At 39.8% G+C, this 21,607-nt stretch overlaps 1 protein-coding gene across 1 annotated transcript in view; it reads left to right on the top strand.

The window, feature by feature from the left end:
• The window catches only part of LOC117472474 (whirlin-like), a 177,510-nt gene extending 156,323 nt beyond the window's left edge, over positions 1 to 21,187 (top strand). The window contains exons 11-12 of the mRNA XM_034117677.1: positions 14,450 to 14,578; positions 20,964 to 21,187. Of these exons, the coding sequence (XP_033973568.1) occupies positions 14,450 to 14,578; positions 20,964 to 21,140 (306 nt within the window). The 3' untranslated portion in view covers positions 21,141 to 21,187. The remainder of the gene's footprint in view (positions 1 to 14,449; positions 14,579 to 20,963) is intronic.
• Positions 21,188 to 21,607: the final 420 nt, after the last annotated feature.

Here is a 21,607-nt window from a genome sequence, read left to right as displayed (position 1 = left end):
CATATTACATATTACTTTAAAAAAAGTAATATATTACACTACTTCGTTACTCTCTACATAAAGTAACTCGTTACTTTACTCGTTACTTTACTCGTCACTTTACTCGCAGGGCCGGCCCGCCCCTCCCTACAGGCAGATCACGCAGACTGCTAAAGTTTCAAATGTTCTCTTTAGTTCAGTTTCCATTGTCGCATAAGACTGATCCAGATAGCTCTGACTATGGCTGTCCTCTGTCTCCTGCTATCTGTATTTTGCGCAGTATATCTCTGAACGATGCGATGGTGATTCCACTGTGCAAATGGGCAACATTTCCTCTACTATGAAGGATGCTACAAGCCTGTCCATCTCTGCTTTGGTTACCGGTCTTCCAAATTCTAATTTTTGCTGCTTCGGAGTCGGCGGCAGCGCACTCTCAACATCCTCACTCTGGGTTCGGGGGTCCTTAGCTATTAGCTTCACCTTAGCATGTGTTCTTTGCAGGTGTTTGTTGAGGTTTGACGTGATGTTTACAGCAGTGGATAACAGCTTCTGGCCTGGACACAGTTTGCACCTCACCGTCACATTCCTGTCTATTCTTCGGACGAACTCAAAATTATGGGCATACCTCCACCCCTCGAAAGTTATCGCTGACTCAGCCATGTTTATGCAGCACTGCACGTGGAGATGTGGACGCGCAAGTCGCGCAGATTACGTACATATAAACCTGCGGCGGAAACCCCTCTTGTCTGTCAGTGTGATTATGACTGATTTTATAAAAGTAACGAAGTAACGCGTGTCGGGGCAATGTTAATAACTGTAGTGTGATTACTGAATTATAAAAGTAACGCGTTACACTACTCCGTTACCGACAAAAGTAATATTATTACTTAGTTGGGTTTGTTACGTTATCCGAGAGGACCCAAGCGCCGGACACGGCAGAGTGTTGGAAAAAAGATTTATTTTGAGGTGGAGGAGCGTGGAGAGTAATCCGGCTGGAATGATGACTGGTGGCGGCTGGTGATGGCAACAAGGCGGCTGGAGAGTGATCCTGGAGCACAAGAAGAACACGTGAGAAGAACATTCAGTGTAGAGAAAAATAGTTAATAAGGCTAAGAAGGCTGAGAGTTTTACCACTGGGGTTTAAACAACGATCTGGCGCTGACAGGTTGTGGAGCCTCCGCTGATATGCCATTAGTAAATGGCTGATGGAAATCAGGTGTGTACAGCTGATTGCAGCAGGTGGAGATTGAGCCGGGAGCCAGGAGTGACAGCCACCACGCCCACACAGACAGGGAAAGGGAAAACACACACACAATGGAGGTGGCTGAAGAGTACAGCCACCACAGGGTTACACCCAACTCTGGTCACATAGGTCTTCAGACCAGGGCCTACTGGCTGTCCCACGGTCTCGTCTAAAAACTAAAGCTGACCGTGCCTTTCATGTGGAGCTCCAACACTGTGGAACGCTCTCCCTATAGTCATCCGCTCTGCAGTCTCTGTAGAAGCTTTTAAAAAACTAATGAAGATCTATCATTTTAGATTGGCTTTTATTTCTATTTGAAATATGTGTGATGTGTTCTGTTATTATGTTTGTTCCTTTCAGGATTCCACGTGCTCTGTGTTTTGTTTATATGTTGACATTACATGTTACGCCTCATGTGGTTATTGTATTTATGTTTCAACCTGGTCTCACCAGAATGCGTGACTCTACCACGACTCCTTAACACCGCAGTGCGTGGTGGAGTCACGAACTTTGCTACATTTACGTGTCTGCACCACGCAAACAACCCCAATGTAAAGTGAATGAGGCTCCTTTGTCGTGGTGCACACACGCATTTCTACAACGTCCAGCAGTGAGCTTTTATTCTATAAAACGTTTTTAAAATCTACTTTATAGCTTGTAGTAACTCACAGGAGGCTTCTTTTATTTTATTTGTATTCATAATCATTTTTATTTTTCGTCAGAATGTATTATGGTGCATTAGATACGAATTTTTGTTCTCAAAAAACAGTGCATTGTGTGTAATACAACTGTGATTTTTATTAAATTAGTTAGTTTTTAAGGAAGGCCAGAGCTTCAGCTGTGTCAAATAGATTGTTCCCTTTAGTTAACGTTATTTAAAAGATAATTATATTCCTATTTGATCATGTCCCCTTTATTGTATTACGGACACAGAGAGCAATGTGAGCGTCCATTCCCATTCATTTTACACCCGGAAGTAAGTATTCTCCTTACTGTCGATTGATTTTATTTACAGTGATATCTGCACTACTCATCGACTCAAAAACACCAGATTATCCTTGTTAATTACACAACATTGATTGGTTTAAATTGTGAACAATGCTTTTGTAATTTTCCCCTTCGATTCGGAGAAACAAATATGTGTTCAGAGTTTAGGATGGCCGAAGACACTACACTACCCAGAATCCTCAGCTATTGTTCCGCTTTGCCTCAAGCTCTGTGATTGGTTGACCTCCAACTGCATTCCATATGGAAAAAAAACGTTTCGTAAAAGATAAAATCATACTTTATTCAGCAGTGCTTGCTTTACTCTTTGAAAGTCATCACATGAATGCATTGTAATGAATGGTTTGGCTGCATTAAACATTACACATCTGTCGTAGTTTTTTATTTATCTACAGAGATCGGGCCTCAGAATAGACCGGAAACTATTCTTTTACCGTTCGGTTTTAATTTCACAATAAAGTTAGTAGTAATAATTTGTTTTGATATTATTGTTTTTTATTAACTACTAGACCGCTGGGTCATGTTAAGACCATCTTTTCTGTGTTGCTGTGGGTTTTTTACATCGCTTTTGTGTTACAAATATCAAAACAATAACAGAATATATCCGTCGTAAACCAAACCAGAAACAGCAGTATATTTTATTTTGTTAACACTGTAAACTTGACAGCTTTTTAACCCGCACCTCCTACTGGTTAAAGCACGTTATTACACGTTTAGAGTCATTGCAATGCAGGTAGATTGTGTTGCTTTTTAATGACTGTTTTAAAATGCCTTTTTCTTAATGTCTTTCATTTTTGTAAAGCACTTTTGAATGTGTTATATTTGATGAAAACATTTAAATATTAAGAGTACATACTCTTAATATAGTGGGAAAGTGGAAGGTCAATGATATAAATAATATAGAATAGAAAATATCAAGAAGATACTGTAAGTGATCTCTACAATAAAACAGTTTAGTGCCTGATAGGAGGATGTGCAAAACAGACAAACTAATAAGGCTTTATTTAAACATGAAAGAATACTTTAGGTTAAGGTCTTCTTTTAAATAAGAAAAAAGCTTTGGGGGTATCTACAGATATTAAGCCTGACAAAGTACTTAACGTCTAATATATTGCATGGTTTGTTTTGGAACTTGACAATCAACTTTCCTGCAATGTTAACTATGTTGAAGCACTTATTTTAACTGATATTATACATATTAATTATACTCTTATAAGATGTATGTAGATAGTATAAGAAATGTGCAGAATATGTTTAATGGTGGAGGTACACAGATATCGATAGATGTCTTGTAATGCACTGTTGAGGAACCTGTGACCCAAGTTTTTCATTCATTGCATAACTACACCGTAGTTGTGTATATATTATGTCAATGAACCTTAGAAAATCTTGAAATCTTGAAAGGGATGTGCAAAATAGCCATTATATACAGTTTTTAATGAACTATTAGTAGAGAATAATGAGTAATGAATATACTTTATAGGGATCTGCAGATAAATATTTAGCCTTCTCAAGCACCCACTACCAAATATCTCGCCTGATTGTTGGCACTTGACAATCACCTTCACTGAATTTTACTCAGGTGTAACTAAAGTCTGATTTAAGGGTTGTTTATATTTCACATCATTAATCCAAATCTGTAAAGTAACTAAAATAAATGTAGTGGAGTAAAAATACCAGGTTAACCTTAAAGAAAGCCCTCAGGATTATAAAAGACCCCCATCACCCCAGCCACAAACTGTTCTGTCTGCTGCCGTCTGGCAGGCGGTACCGCAGCATCCAGACTAAAACCACCAGACTCAGGGACAGCTTAATCCCACAGGCCATAAGACTATTAAACACCTGAACTTTGAAACAACATCCATAACATTCATCTGGCTGCTACTTAGAAATTATTTATCTAATATATCATATTCAATCACTTGTATATAGACTCCTATTGCACTATTTCACTTTTTACTATTTTACTATTTTTATTTTTGTATTTACTGCACTATTTTGTCTGTGTATCTGTTTTATTGTGTTGCACTGTTGGAGGAGCCTGTGACCTAAAGGGGGGGGGGGGGGGGGGGGGGGTAGGACACGTTCTAAGCACATGGTGTAGTCCCATAGCTGAGGATTCTGGGTAGTGTAGTGTCTTCTGCCATCCACACACTACGAACAAATATTTGTTTTCTCCGAATCGAAAGGGGGAAAATACAAAAGCATTGCACACAATTTAAACCAATCAATGTTGTGTAATTAACAAGGATAATCTGGTGTTTTTGAGTCGATGAGTAGTGCAGATATCACTGTAAATAAAATCAATCGACAGTAAGGAGAATACTTACTTCCGGGTGTAAAATCCTCCGTTATCCAATGGGAATGGACGCTTGATTGATTGATTGAAAAGTTTATTAACAGCTTGTATATTGGGTACAGTACAGTACAGCTCAAAACATACAATTGTTAAGGGGATGCAGACCAGAGAAAGACTTTCGTCTTGTTTACATCAGGGTCCCCCATTTCCAATTCATCATATCATTTAAGACATATAAGACATATTTGACATACAGATGGCTTATTTACAATTTACATACAGGTGGTTTTTTACATACAGATGGCTTATTTACAATTTTCATTTTAGATTTCGTTCTAATACATCCTAACCGGACATTTAAGACATACCAAGTCTACAGATATACAGTTAGTAACAGAGTCTAAAATGCGAGTATATACATAGATGGGGGGGGGGAAGCTGTCCATTGTACGACAGGTTGAGATTTGTACCATTACCGGGGCCAGTTTTGCAATGCTTTCCCCCGAAGGTGCTCTTTAAGAGAGGTTTTGAAGGTAAGTATAGTTTTACTTTCCTTTACAGTTGTGGGAAGAGCGTTCCACCTTGATGTGGCATAATTGCGAAACGTGTATTCCCCTTTTTTTGTGCCAAATCTGGGTTTTACATGATTTGTGGAGCTCCCTCTGGTGTTATGATCATGGTATTCCTTGACCTTTGGGAAGAATTTTGACATGTACATGGGTACCATAGAGGTGTAGTGGATCTTGTAGACCAGGCCCATTGCAAGTAGCTGTACTCTGTCGTCTACTCTAAGCCATCCTAGGTTGTCAAAGTGGGCAGAGGTGAGGTGGGTTCTAGATGAAAGGTCAAGCAGTAGTCTGACCAGTTTATTTTGCGATGTTTGAAGTTTTATTTTTAGCGCCTTGGAGGTGCTATGGTACCATGACGTGCAAGCATAGTCATAGTACCCTTGAATGAGTGCTCCTGCCAGAGTTTTCAGGGTGTTTTTGTTTACCAGAGAGGAGATCCGGTATAGGAATCTAGTTCTTTGATTGACTTTTTTTATTACATTGGATGCCATTTTGTCACAGGAGAGGTTTGCCTCAAGAATAGATCCTAGGTATGTAATTTCCTTCTTACTTGTGACAATAATGTCACCCACTGCAACTGAGAAGTCGTCGGATTTGCTGAGATTATGTTTCGAACCGAAGAGAATGGACTCTGTTTTACCCAGGTGTAATGATAATTTATTATCGGCGAGCCAGGTGCAGATTCTGCCGAGCTCGGAGCTGAGGGTTTTTTCAACCTGCAATCTGCTCCTGTCAGAGACCAGCAGAGTCGTCCGCGAACAGGAACAAGTTGCAGTCACATGCTGATGACATGTCATTTGCATAAATTAGGAACAGTAACGGACCTAATATGCTTCCTTGTGGAACACCACAGCTCACTGGGAGGGGGGGGGACAGAGTACCGTTTACCTCCACCATCTGTTCTCTCCCCTCCAGGTAGGATTGCATCCAGCTCACCGATAGTTTATCAAAACCAATTGCTTTTAGCTTGTCAATCAGAATGGGGTGATTGACAGTGTCGAAAGCCTTTTGTAGGTCCAGCATCACCATGCCGCAGTATTTACCCTCGTCCACCTCTTGTTTGATGTGGTCGTTCAAATAAAGAAGGCATGTGTCAGTGGAGTGGGATGTTCTAAAGCCAGATTGAAATTCATAGATTAGTTTCTTTTCTGCGAGGTACTTTTCGACCTGTTCATATACTATTTTTTTCCATGACTTTCGAGATGGAGGTAAGTATAGAAACAGGGCGGTAGTTGCCTGGGTCCAATTTGCTGCCCTTTTTGTGCAGGGGGGTTACTCTTGCAATTTTGAAGTCTTTGGGTACTTTTCCCTGTTTTATGGAGAGGTTAATTATGTGAGCTATGACTGGTGAGATGGCGGTTGCTGTGTCTCTGAGGAATTTGGAGGGGATATTGTCGTGGCCAGTGGCCTTGTTAGGTTTGAGGGCGCTCAGTTTAATGAGTACCTCTGCTGTTGTTACCCTTGCTAGACTGAAATCATCTTTGCGTACCCCTAGGTTTTTGTAGTAGGTCATGATGTGATCTACTCCAAAAAGCCCTGAGTGGGAGGGTAATTTATTTACAAGAGTTGTGGCTATGTTTGTGAAAAAAATGTTCAAGTACTTGGCCACATCCAGTTTGTCTGTGATGAGCCTGTTATCTGTCTTTATGTTTACGTTTGAAAATCTCGTTTTGAGTTTTTTACTGCAGCCAAGCTGGTTATTGAGTAATTTCCAAAGTTCACGGGGTTTATTTTTGTTTTCCTCAGTTTTGTCATTGATGAAATTCTTTTTGGCAGTTTTGATCATGGAGCTTACGTCATTTCTTAGTCTGTTTCTTTCAATTTTTAGTTCAGTCACGTGGGCCTGGAGTTCACTGCTCGTGCTTTTGGAAAGCATTGACTGACTTTTATGAAACTCAGAGCATTTTTTGTCTCTGGTTTTCATGGCGGTCAGTATGCCGGAGTGCATCCACGGCTCAGCACGATTTTTTACCCTGGTTGTTCTTAGGGGGGCCAAATCATTGAGTATTGCAGAGAATTTGTTTTTGAAACCAAGCCATGTTTCTTCAACTTGTGTACCACTGAGCTCATCTGACCAGTCCAGGCTCTCCAGTTCTAGGTTAAAGGCCTCGCTAGAGTAGTTTTTGAGGTCTCTAGATATGACTGTTTTGTGACAGCCGGCCTTTTGTTTTAGCTTTTTGCGGGTACAGAATATCATATAATGATCACTTAAACCGCATGCTATAACCCCTTTACTGGAGATCCTGGACCTGTCAGAGGTCAGAATGAGATCAATGGTAGTTTGTGTTGTTTCACATACCCGGGTGGGTTGGGTGATTAGCTGGCTGAAGCCGTGCAGATCACAAATCCTACTGAAGGACTTGAAGACGGACGTGTCTTTACGTTGCATATCCGTGTTCCAGTCTCCAATAATAATTGTCTCTACATCCCCCACATCAGCCAAACACCCATCTAATGTATCATAAAAGTCACTCTGTTCCGGTGGTCTATAGATTGTCCCGACTATTACAGATTTAGCATTGTCAAAAAGAATTTCACAACCCACACAGATTCAATATTTTCATGATGCAGGTCAGTACGGTTTTTGAAATTGGTGTCTTTATGTATGTACATGCAGACACCACCTCCATTCACGTTCCTGTCCCTTCTCACTACAAGATAATCTTCAATTTCAATCTCTGAATCTGTAATGGAATTGTCCAATTTGGTCTCAGAAAAGCATAATATGCTTGCCTTACCGTTCATGAACAGTTGCCTGAGTTCAGCCAGTTTGTGTCTCAGGCTGTTAGTGTTCAGATGAAAAATATGTAGTCCATTTTTGTTGTTTAAATGCATAATGTCGTCAGCTTGAAGATATTTGTCTTTGTCCGTTACAGCAAACGGCTTGCGGCCTGCCGTGGTGCTTGGAGCGGTGGGGTGGGTGGGGGGAGGGAGGCTCCGTTGTAGCTTTAGCCGTCGATATGCTAGCAGGGTGGCTAACAACATGGTGGATATTTGTTCCCTCGGATCTCGGTTCTCTTCCTCTCGTCACTGCCTCATGCGTGTCTGTCTGCCGAGGCGTCCCCGGGGGAATGTCGAAGTCTCCGTTGATTCCTCGGTCTCCGCTGTCTCCATGGTCTCTGTTGTCGTCGCGTAGTTGTTGCTGTAGCGGAAGAGATGCTAGTTGTGATGCTAGTTGTGATGCTAGCTCCTCGAGCCTGCAGGAATGGCTTCTTGTCTGCACCGGGCCCGGATTCAGATGGATGTCTCCCGCTAACAATAAGACCAAGACGATCATACTTCTTCGGTCTAGTTTGCCTGACGGGGGTAAGTACTTTCGCGTCGGGTTTGCAGTTAATAATGCATGAATGCTTGCACTTCCAAAAGCGAGGTGTTTCCTTTCCCAGCCGTTGAGAAGGTAAAAGTCATTGTGGTTCATTTTATCCCTGCTTTCACTACTCTCCTTCTCTAAGTGATGTTGCCTCATTGATGAGTTGAGGTAGGAGTCCATAATCCATATTGTCAGGAGGATGAAATATGTAAAAAATCGTGAGGAATAACCTCCAAAGCGGGAGCTCTCGAAAATGCGACCACTCATAGCGAAACCGGAAGCACTCACCTCACATTGCTCTTTGGGTCCGTAATACAATAAAGGGGACATGATCAAATAGGAATATAATTATCTTTTAAATAACGTTAACTAAAGGGAACAATCTATTTGACACAGCTGATTTAATAAAAATCACAGTTGTATTACACACAATGCACTGTTTTTTGAGAACAAAAATTGGTAAATAATGCACCATAATACATTCTGACGAAAAATAAAAATTATTATGAATACAAATAAAATAAAAGAAGCCTCCCGTGAGTTACTACAAGCTATAAAGTAGATTTTAAAAACGTTTTATAGAATAAAAGCTCACTGCGGGACGTTGTAGAAATGCGTGTGTGCACCACGACAAAGGAGCCTCATTCACTTTACATTGGCGTTGTTTGCGTGGTGCAGACACTAAATGTAGCAAAGTTCGTGACTCCACCACGCACTGCGGTGTTAAGGAGTCTTGTACCCCATTCACACCAACGGTGTTTCGGGGCCGGTTCGGTGCTGGTGCTTGAAAAGCACCGGGTTTTCCTGTTCACACCGCAGCGGAGCAGCCTCTAAGCTCCGGAATCCGGTTCGTTTCGAGCACCAAAAAGTTGTCCGTGTAGAAGCAAGAACCGCTTACGTCGGAGGGGGGCGAGATTAACCTGAGCTAACAGTTAAGGCGAGTACGGCAAATAAAAGTTGTAACCAGCAGTAGTGCTGAGCAAAGTGACTAGAACGCAACCACACACTTGTAAAAAAAAAACACGCTTTATAAAGTCAGGCAACACTAACCAGGCTTCGTGTGATTCTGTTTATTTGTACCTTACTTTGACCATCCGTTCGCTGTTATTGATCATTGTGGAGAGCAGGCAGACGTTTTGTTTGTTATTATAGCAGCTATCGGATGGAATCAATACATGGGCTGCACAGGTTGTCATGTCCGACTATCACAAGTAGAATCATAATGAAAAATACGTCGGTAAAAAGTGCCTGTATAAAACGGCTTAGCAAGTAGTCAGTTTAGCTTCGGTTGCTATGCTAACATCACCCATGTTATACCAGAGAAACTTTCATAACAGCGTTGTGATGCCAAACAGCGTCAATTCAGACTGACACCAAACAGCGTCAATTCAGACTGACACACATTCACTTAAGGGGAACTGGGGATATGTAACAGCTGCTTGTGTGACAGTCAGACAGTGAATACTTTAGAGCCGTGTGAGCTAACCCGGAGCTAACGGGAGAATACACTCCTGTTGAAGAGCAGTCAGCGCTGCAGCGGTCGGTAAATGCCGCTGAAACACATTAATAAACAATGAACCACGGCACTCTGGAGAAAAGTATAAGGTTGGAGAAGTCGTTATTTAATTTAATCTGGCTTCGTATGATTAAAAGCAACGCAGTCCCCGGCCCGTTGTTGTTGTGAGGTGAGCTCCGTTGGCGAGAAAATCAGCGACGTAAACTGTGACGTCATGACGCAGCAGCGGCAGCACCAGTCGGTCTCTGAGCGGTGTGAAAAGAGCCGGAGCTAAACCGAAGTACCGGTTCCGAACCTGAAAAGCTCTAGCACGGAGCTTGAACCGGAGTTGCGTTGGTGTGAAAGGGGTATTGGTGGAGTCACGCATTCTGGTGAGACCAGGTTGTTATGTTTCTGTGGTCTTAATTTTTACTTTTGTTCTTACTTCTTGAAGCACTTTCTGAAATCTATTTCTGTGAAAGGTGCTATAATAAATAAACTTATTATTATTATTATTATTATTATTATTATTATTATTATTATTATTATTATTATTATTATTATTATTATTATTATTATTATTATTATTATTATTATTATTATTATATCCCAGCCATAGCATCCATCATGCAGACAGACAAGGTGCCAGTCCGGGAAACAAATGTTGTACAATGCTGCTTTTCTGAAGAGTTAGCGTATCTTGTTTTATAGATCTACCCATGGACCGTCATATCCCACCTGCTCACCAGATGTCCTCACAGTTTGTCTGCCTTCAGCATCCTGACCATCAACACACATTTCCTCATAAGACACTGATATTGTGTTTTTTTTAAGCAGCATCATTTCAAGTCAAAGCATCTGAGGAAAAAATGCTTACATTAGTTTAGTGGGTAATTGAAGTTCAGGGTAGGTGCAAATTCGTTTTTTTTAGCCAGGTATGAAAAGCATCAAACGCGAAAAAAACGGCTATAGAGGGGTGAGGTGCATACATGGTACAAATAGGGATAATGGCACACATTTTGGGATAAAATCAATTTACACTGCAGCACTCAGTTGCACAAATAAAAGGTAAGAGAAGGTCATTTTGAATGAATGGATGACGTCCAAACACTATAACAGCTCAACCATCAGTTAGCTGGATTGTGCATTTCCAAATCAGCCTGTCCTCCTACAAAAAACGTCCATATAGGCCGATTGTTCAAGCCCTTATTACGACCCAGAGACACGTTTTAAAGTGTATGTTGTTTCTTACGCGACCACTAGAGGTGCTCTAGTGGTCGTGTAAGAAACAACATGCTCCTGTTGCAAACGCTCCGGAGGGACGTTTATTCACAAATAACCCTCTCTGGAAAATCCTAAATTGTGGAATAGTTTGGCCATTAAAATGCTTTTTGATTCGATTTCTAGCGAGAAGTGTATATTGTACTCGAAGAATCCACGTTCAGTCGATGTGTAGGATCTATAGTTTGATAGATATTACGAAGATGATTTGAGGTCTCGCCAGGATAACGTGTATATGTAAAGTTAGCGTCAACCCTCACGGGGTGAAAACAGTTTTTCCGGTCTCGAAGTTTTCATAATAAAACCGGATGTATTCCCCTCACTGTCAAATTATTACACAGTGATATCTGCATTACTCATCCACTAAAAAACATCAGTTTATCCTTGTTAACTACACAATATTGATTGGTTTAAATTGTGTACAATGCTTTTGTGTTTTTAACCTTCGATTCGGAGAAACAAATAGTTTTTTTGGAGTTTAGACACTACAGTTTCCGAAGACACTACACTACCCAGAATCCCCAGCTATCGTTTGGGACTACAACATCCGCCTTGCTTTACAAGGCGATTAGTGATTAGTTCTCAAGCCCTGTGATTGGATGTTGGAGTGGCAGTGCGACAAGGTTACGCCGAGCGTCAAAAAGCTCTTTGAAATGGAATGGAACCACGGCAGACTATGACAAAACTGGAATTGGACGGGCCCCCCCCCCCCAGAACTACACATGCTGGCTATTGTGTGTTTCGCAACATGTGCTATGGCACGTCTCTACTGGGAATTGTAGTTTTATAAGACGTTTTCGTATTTCCCACAATTAGGAGTTGCCAGTATTAAACTGTGTATACCCTGGAGGTTTAGGGGATACGAAACACAGTGGTGTTATCACATTTAAAACATATAATTAATAAATGGGTGAAAATTGCTTGTGTCCATAATGGGCAGCATTAATATACCCACATGGCAGCTAAGGTCAGAAGAGCTTTATTTAACAGCTGGTCTTATGTCTGTGACCCCTCCTGTTGTTCATTGATAAGCCTGAAACATGCACTTGTATAGGTTCAGAGGCACATTTTGCAAATATGGCAGTAGCCATCGATCATCTTAAGATAAGATAAGATAAGATATACTTTATTGATCCCATTGGGAAATGTTTTTGTTACAGCAGCATGTACTACTTTGTTCTACTCCACTACAATTCAGAGGTTAACCTGGTATTTTTACTCCACTACATTTATTTTAGTTACTTTGCAGATTCTGATTAATGATGTGAAATATAAACAACCCTTAAATCAGACTTTAGTTACACCTGAGTCAAATTCAGGGAAGGTACTTTGTCAGACTTAATATTTATCTGTGGATACCCCCAACGTTTTTTTTCTTATTCAAAAGAAGACCTTAACTTAAAGTATTCTTTAATGTTTAAATAAAGCCTTATTAGTTTGTCTGTTTTGCACATCCTCCTATTAATATCTTTGGACGTCCTGCACTAAACTGTTTTATTGTAGAGATCACTACAGTATCTTCTTGATATTTTCTATTCTATATTTCTATCATTGACCTTCTACTTTCCCCCTATGAAAGTATGTACTCTTAATATTTTTTTCATCAAATATAACATAATTTCAACAAAATATAACATAATTTCAACAAAAGAAATTCAATAACGTTTTTTAACCACTAGGTGTCCCTTTCTATCAGCTGTGCACCGTTATGGTGTAAATATAACCTATCTACCAATTGGATCAAATATAAAAGTCAGCCGAATTAATGTTGTGTAATTGCTGATATATTTATGATTCACGTCACATATTCAGTTTCGGCGGCACTTCTTCCTGTTTGTCCAGACGTCTTCTAATCAGGGCTCTATAAATAAAGAACTACGGCAGATGTGTAATATGTAATGCAGCCGAACCGTGTATTACAATGCCGTTATGTGATGACTTCCAAAGAGAAAAGCAAGAACACTCGGAATAAAGTATTATTATTTTTTTTTTAAATGTTTTCGGATTTCACATTGCATAAACACCATATCCCAACGTGCATTGCGGCTAAACAATCCAATCACCGAGCTGAGGATCTTTCCTACGTCTGTTTCCGGTATTGTTCCCGTAAAAACATTCCCAGTTAAAGGTAGGGTAGGTAAGTTTGAGAAACCGGCTCGAGATACACTTTTTGTTATATTCCATAGAATGCTCTTAACATCCCGATAGCAATGAATATCTTAAGTGCTTTGACAACAAATCCATAAAAACATTTCATCTGTGGAAGCCGTAGTACTGTAAAAAGTACAACCAATCATTTTAGCCAGCCCGGCTAAAATAACTGGATGGCCTACCTGCCTGTCAGCCTTCCATCTGTGCACAAACTTATCTCGTGCCCTCATTGGTCATGTGCGCATTTGTGTGTGTTGGAGGAGGTTTTGAATAATAGATGAGAGTAAAATCTACGTCACTTTACAGCCCCGCCCACTTTGGGAGAAACCAACGCTGTCATTTGAACGGCGATCAAGCCTGAAGCCACAGAGCTCTTCTTTTACTGTCCTTTCTTCTTAGAGGAAGTACAGAAAAATGTAACTCTGGATTTGTTTTAATGTTTGAGGTGCAATAAACGACACAGCAGCTTTTTGGCATGATACTATTATTTTCTGCCTCGCTCATGAGAGTAACAGCTGGCGAAATGACAGCCTCGCCTACTGATTTTAATTTAACCATATATCGAGCCCGATTCTCGATTTAAAATGTGTGCTCTAAAATGATATTTGTTAAATGACTATCATTATAAGCAAGACAATAAATGGCAAAGATATGTAGAAAATAACCGTATTTAAGATACGTTCATAACAAACGTAACGTGGGAGAAAATTTGTTTCTAGAAGATATGTAGAAAATAAACGTATTTGAGATACGTTCATAACAAACGTAATGTGGGAGAAAATACGTTTCTAATTAAACGTAATTGAGAATGCAGTTTAGTTCTGTGGGAACGTAATTTTTAGGAGACAGGGTTGACAGGCTGACGCTCCCGTTGATTGAAAACGCTCCTGTGGGTCGTATTATGGGTCGGAAAAATCGGCCTATTTGGTCGTATTAGTTGGAGGACTTGTTGTTCCAAATTGTTGGTTCCTGAAAGGTACAAAAAAAAGGCACATCCATAATACAAACTTTTGAATGTTGCATAAAGGTGAAGGGTTTTACACATTTAACAAATGAAGTTGGACCCTGCTCTTAATTGCTGTCGCTTCTGACCTGTGTTCCCTATGTGTCCCAGCAGTGTGGCTCACCAGTCCCAGTGCCGAACGCTACCTTGGTACGAGTGGTGAAGAATTCAAACACCCTTGGCATGGCTATAGAGGGAGGAGCCAACACACGACAACCTTTGCCGCGCATAGTCACAATTCAGGTGAGACAGCTATACAATGACTTAGGGTTCAAAGCCATTGTTTTATTTACAGTATTGTCTTTAAAAACTACTGTATTTGAATGAAAAACTTGATTTCGGAGCATTAGAATACTGCTATTTGCTTTAAAAAAAAAAAATAGGTTCCATAAGCATCTGATTAATAGCTTGCATTTTCTTCACAGATAGCATTGAAAAGCAATAAAACCCTTCTTTTGATATTTCTCTCTGATAGCTTTCCTGCTTTGTTAAATACAACACTCTACAAACAGCAGTCCTTTATATGAGCTGAGGTGAATCAGCCACAATCACTGAATGAGTTATTTGCGCAGGTGCTTGTTGGTTTTCCTCTCCTACCCCTCAACAGTAGTCATTAGGAACTCTTAATCTATGAAGAGACAATACAAAAGGCCTGCAAGAAGAGCCAGGTCTTGCATTTAAACCAGGTCTTCTTCAGCCATATTTTAGGCTGCTTCAGAGCATATCTGACATTGGCTCCATCTTTCAGTGATACATGAAACCCCCCTCCAAGCACATTCATTACATTACATTTGGCTGAGGCTTTCATCCATGAACCCTCACAGTGCAGGCTGGACGATGCCCTTCTCCCACCCTGGGCCACTTTCTTCTGCTGCTACATTTAGGAGGTGTCTACCTTTGAAAAGCAATATGGGCTAAATGGTACGTCAAGTCAGACTTCTGAAGGTCCTTCCAGTTGGTTGTGAAATTCGCTGAGTTTGAAACCTCCTATGAAAAGAAACTGGTGATCATGTCTGTAATAGCCAATGATCTGTAATAGTGGTCCAGTCCTTCTTGGATTAAGGTCATGTGGAACAGATCAATAAGCAGTTTTAAGGTCTAATCAGACAACTGTTGGTTGGTTGTCTTTTTTTCCGCATCCCCTTTGGTTTAGTTTCTCTGACCATTGAGGTGTGTTTTACGATCCCACCCCGAAAAATCCCACCCTTCTTGATGGATGTAGTGGCTATGCACCAACCATGTTTACAGCACAGAGAAAAACATCTCAAGAAAGGAAATATTTATTAACTGGTTGTTAATAGTGGTGGTTGTGGAGGAATCCTCTTTATTTTTAACTGTAACAGGCCCCGCTATGCAGGGGCGCATTTTAATACTAGAGAATGCAATTCCTGAAGAAATTGCTAGTGGGAATGCTTTATGCTGAAAAGCTGACGCTAAACTGCTATGCTGAAATGTAATGTGTAAGAAGAAAGTGAAGAATTTAGATTGAAATTATACATGAACACTGGGGGCTTGAATGTGTGATGAGTGAAGAAAAGAAAGTAAAAAGGCTTGGAAAAGCAGCAGAATATTTGAACTGCAAACTTTTGAACTAACTTGATGGTGAATGATCTGTCGCCATGGCAACGGCATTTGATGACACCCCATAATATGCTTAGATGCGTTGATGGCTGCATCGTTACCAAACCTGTGAAGTTTTGGGCCGTTTAGAACATTTTCACTGAAGTTATGAGAAAACCGTGTTTCATGGCGAACCTTGTGTTACCATGGCAACGGCATTTGAAGAAACCCCATAATTGACGTAGAGCTGTTGAGGGCTGGACCGGTGATATACAAGCGAAGTTTGGGGGACGATCGGACCGTTTCCATTGGACTTACAGCGACATCGTGCTTCATGGCGAGTGGTCTGTCGCCATGGCAACGGCATTTGATGACACCCCATAATACGCTTAGATGCATTGATGGCTGCATCGTTACCAAACCTGTGAAGTCTTGGGCCGTTTTAAGCCTTTTCACTGAGGTTATGAGAAAACCGTGTTTCATGGCGAGCATTGTGTTGCCATGGCAACGGCATTGGAAGAAATCTCAAAATTGTCTCGTAGATGTCTTCACGGCTGGACTGTTAGCACACATGTGAATTTTAAGCACTTTTTGAACATTTTCATAGGAGTTAAAGGGACATCGTGTTTTATGGCGAGGGATGCGTTTCCATGGAAACGGCATATGGTGAGATTTCAGATTTGGCGTAGAGCTGTTGAGGCATGGACCGGTGATATACAAGTGAAGATTGGGGGACGATTGGACCGTGTCCATTGGACTAATACGCTTAGATGCGTTGATTGCTGCATCGTTACCAAACCTGTGAAGTTTTGGGCCGTTTGGAACATTATGTGTGAGAGAGAGAGAGAGAGAGTGTGTGTGTCTGTGTGTGTCAGAGAGAGAGAGAGAGAGAGAGAGTCTGTGTGTTTGAGAGAGAGAGAGAGAGAGAGAGAGAGTCTGTGTGTTTGAGAGAGAGAGAGAGAGAGTGTGTGTGTGTGAGTATGAAATGAACAGTTAGAACTGACTGCTGTCAGTTGGAGTGATGACATCATCGTGTTCCATTGCACAGGTGTTTATAGTTGAGCTAACGAGGTGCCTAGACTTCAAAGGTTTCATTGTTCTGAATGAGAGATGAACCTCTTACTTGTGAACGTTTTGTGGAAGAACGATAACAGATATCTGTGAAATTTCAAAACGTGAAGCATGTCAAGGAAGTTGAGTATCTGAAGTGTAATTTTTGAGTACCTTTGGGTTAATAATGTGGCCTTTTTGGCAGTTTAACTAAAGGTGTGCGGCTGCTGCTGTGAGGAAATATCAGCCTGAAATTACAATGGGTTTTAATGGAGACATGTTGAAAGTTTTTGTCACCCTCAAGAGGCATTTTGTTTAATTATTTTTTGCTTAATTATTTGTCATTTTCCAAGCTACGAGATGTTTTCCTACGTTTGTCATGAAAAATTATGTCTCAGGAATGTAGGGTTTGGGAATTATGGCAGTTTAAAAAAAAGATATGAAGGCAAATTTCAAGATTTCCTCCACTCTAGCTGTAACATCACGCACTCTAGTTAATGTTAAAATCTGAAGAAAACCTCTTTAACAAGGTCTGAACAATGTTTAATATCTCTAAAAGTAAAAATCAGATTTAAAAGTTGTGTTACACGAATAATGTCAGAAATATGTGTAACATTTTAAAGTTGGAATGAGGTTTCTGAGTGAAAGTATGAATGAACAGTTAGCAGTTGAAGTCGCATGAAGATTGTTCAAGTCTGAAGATTTTCTCCATTGACTTCAATGGTTAAAAATGTGATGAATTATGGGATGTATCTCTGGAATTATGAAAGTTATGAATGATAAAAGTAATAGCCATCGATTCCCGACCGAGCTGAACGTTTTGATGTTTGAACGGAGTTTCTGCGATGTTGAATGCAGGAGGAGAAGAGGTGCAAAATTCCGGCGGAATAATAATAATTTTGTCCGTAGAATAACATATTTTGGGTTAATAATGGGTTAATAATGTGGCCATTTTGGCAGTTTAACTAAAGGTGTGCGGCTGCTGCTGTGAGGAAATATCAGCCTGAAATTACAATGGGTTTTAATGGAGACATGTTGAAAGTTTTTGTCACCCTCAAGAGGCATTTTGTTTAATTATTTTTTGCTTAATTATTTGTCATTTTCCAAGCTACGAGATGTTTTCCTACGTTTGTCATGAAAAATTATGTCTCAGGAATGTAGGGTTTGGGAATTATGGCAGTTTAAAAAAAAGATATGAAGGCAAATTTCAAGATTTCCTCCACTCTAGCTGTAACATCACGCACTCTAGTTAATGTTAAAATCTGAAGAAAACCTCTTTAACAAGGTCTGAACAATGTTTAATATCTCTAAAAGTAAAAATCAGATTTAAAAGTTGTGTTACACGAATAATGTCAGAAATATGTGTAACATTTAAAGTTGGAATGAGGTTTCTGAGTGAAAGTATGAATGAACAGTTAGCAGTTGAAGTCGCATGAAGATTGTTCAAGTCTGAAGATTTTCTCCATTGACTTCAATGGTTAAAAAATGTGATGAATTATGGGATGTATCTCTGGAATTATGAAAGTTATGAATGATAAAAGTAATAGCCATCGATTCCCGACCGAGCTGAACGTTTTGATGTTTGAACGGAGTTTCTGCGATGTTGAATGCAGGAGGAGAAGAGGTGCAAAATTCCGGCGGAATAATAATAATTTTGTCCGTAGAATAACATATAGTTGGAATGCTGTATCAGCATTCCTACTAAAATATACCTCTAAAACAGGAGAAACCTGTTGCTGCTCATGTAGCGACTCTAATGGCTGCTCTCTTCTTCCTCTTCTTCTTGGAGTTTTACGGCGGTTGGCATTCAGCATAATGGTACATTACCGCCACCCAGTGGCGGCGCCAGGGTAGGCTACAGCCATACCAAGAAATGTCTTAGCCCCACCTTAGCCCCACCATGAAAAATGATGTTAAAGTAAGTAAAATAAAGTCCGCCAACTCGGTGGAGTAAATTGCACAGACAGCAGTTAGTAAGATTGATTTCAGTAGCCACTTGTCTGGAAATACCGAAGACTAGAAACGGTTTTGAAAACTTTTGTCACGTAGTGATCGTCCTCTCAATAAAACATCTTTGATAATGTCTTCTGGCCAATCAGAATCACGATAACGGCGTGGTGTTGTTGCAGGAAGTCCCAACGGAGAATACTTTTGCGGTAGTACACCTCTATATACATCGATACAACATTACGTGTTGATAGAAATCAATTGCATGCCAGTGTGTCCCTTTGATACATTTGGCACGTTCACTCATTACCCAGAACTCGCTGGAAGGATTATTATCTCACCTGGCCTGAAAACAACTTCAGCCTCTGTGGAGAGGAACTTCTGGAATACGTGATTTGCAAGATAAATTTGATTGATGGATGACGTCATTAGTCCTAAATACCCAAAAATAAATATTCAATCTGCATGTTTTTATATTTCTGTGTGACTGGCGAAGCCACACACAGTCTAGTATTCGACATACTTATTAGTGCGAATGCTGTTTACAGCATTCCACTATAGTTCTTCTTTTCTTTATTCTTCCGCATCTTTTTCTTCTTATTATTATTTCAACAAAAAGTTTGGCTCTCAATAACTTCAGCATACTTTCAGCTACAGAAACCATTCAAATATCAAACTATTCAGCCTTTTCAGCACATGCTGCTTTTCAAAGCATTTTTACTTTCTTTTCTCTTCTTAATACACATTCATTCACTACTACTTACATTTAATATCTAACTCCTTCAGCCTACTTTCAGCTACAGAAACCATTCAACTATTAACTTATTCAGCTATTTCAGGACATTGAGGCTATACATGTTGTTGTTTATACCTTTTTTAAACCTTTTCTTTTAAATATTAAGCTTCTTCACTATTTTTCCTACTCTTCCAGTTTAACATTTCACTTTCAAGTTTTCAACAAATTCATTGCAATGCATTTGAGCTGTAACAATTTTGAGTCAAATCATTTCACTTTTCTGCATTTCTCTGCTAAGTTCAGCAACACACTGACTTGGGTTTTGTAGCTAAAAGCAGCTACCATTCAGCTAATAAAATATTCTGCTTTTTCAGCTAAATTCAGCAACAAATGTACACAGTTTGCCGCATTCGCACGCATTTTCAGCAGGAAATGCATTTTCTAGTCTCATCTTATTCTCCTTCTTCCGCCACAAATGTTGTCATGTTACTCGTTACAGTGTTGACATGAAACTCACAAAAAACACATCAAAACGTGCGGAATGACCGGGATCAGGTTGCTATGTCTTTTATAAGAGATTCACCTAGCCGTTTTCACGCAAATTGCATAAAACTGCGATCATTTGCCCCATAGGAATGAATGGGAAATCCATTTGAACAGAGCTCAAAAACGTTAACTAAATCCAGTGGTAATCTAAAGATGTTCAGAAACGATGCAGGAATGTGGTACAATAATCCAAAAATGTAATAGATAAACAGTTAAAATAGTCAGCTAAAATTGAGCTAAAATTAATGGATATTCTTTGTTGTACTTAACAATACAACTAATGCTATTAATACTTACTCAGTGGGTGTAATGTTATCATCGGGACGCGCACCCAAGTTTCAGTCACACAGTCAACATTTCCTGGAATTTTCTAGTTATATATATGTTGCAAGGAATGTATTATGAGTTGTCACTGTTGGTTAATGAGGAGGTGTATGTGTATGCAATGGAGGAATCCGGCCAGCTGTCAATTATTAGTTTTATTGGTTGGAGAATATAGGGAGCCCCAATTGTTGTTGACAACATCGCAAGACAATTTACAATATTTACAATAAATGGAATTGTATGCAACTCCAGACTATATCTGTTCAGTATGAATACAGCTGGTCAGACAGATCACCCTTCATTATCCAGCGGCTAAATCCTTTTTTATTTGATAGTCGCTACAACAGTTAGTATAACATCAACAAAAACACTCAACTGTCATTAAATGGAGATATTGATCTAATTATATCAAATGATTGTTGGCCTCCCCCCCCCCCCCCCTCCCCTTAATATCTCTGTGAACAGAAAGGAGGCTCAGCTGATAACTGTGCGCAGCTGAAGGAGGGTCAGGTCATCCTGGAGGTGGACGGCGTGTCCCTGAGAGGGCGGGAGCACAAAGATGCTGCTCAGATCATCACTGAGGCCTTCAAGACCAAAGAGAAGGACCACATCGACGTCTTGGTAGTGGATCCAGGACTCTAGTATGAGGACTTTGCACTTTAGAAAGACACCGTTTTACTGCTTTGAGTTTCAACATGATGTTATCAGTTTGATTTCAGGGAAAAGGTTTGGTGGAAAGCTTTTAGTTTATTGCACTCTACAGCAATTTGCACAATTTCATTTTGGAAAATGATATTACATTAATATTGGCGAATAGTCATATGTCATAAGTCATAGTTTTCAAACACTAAGTTTTATTGTTTGTTTCACCAGAAGGACTGAATTAGACTTGATAGTGTGGTTGCCACAGCAACTAATATTGAAAACAGTTATTATATCATACAGTTATTATATGTTATTTTATATTATGTTTTGTGATATTATATTATATGATATTATATATTATATTATATTATTTTATCAATCATCAATGTCACTAAACTCTACTGCTATACTGAAACTCCCACAATGAATACTATGACCTTTGAACAGAAACAAACTCTCCCAGA

Source organism: Trematomus bernacchii, unplaced genomic scaffold (genome assembly GCF_902827165.1).
Source record: "Trematomus bernacchii unplaced genomic scaffold, fTreBer1.1, whole genome shotgun sequence".
In the NCBI taxonomy this organism is placed as follows: domain Eukaryota; kingdom Metazoa; phylum Chordata; class Actinopteri; order Perciformes; family Nototheniidae; genus Trematomus; species Trematomus bernacchii.
This window is presented reverse-complemented; position numbering and strand designations above follow the sequence as displayed.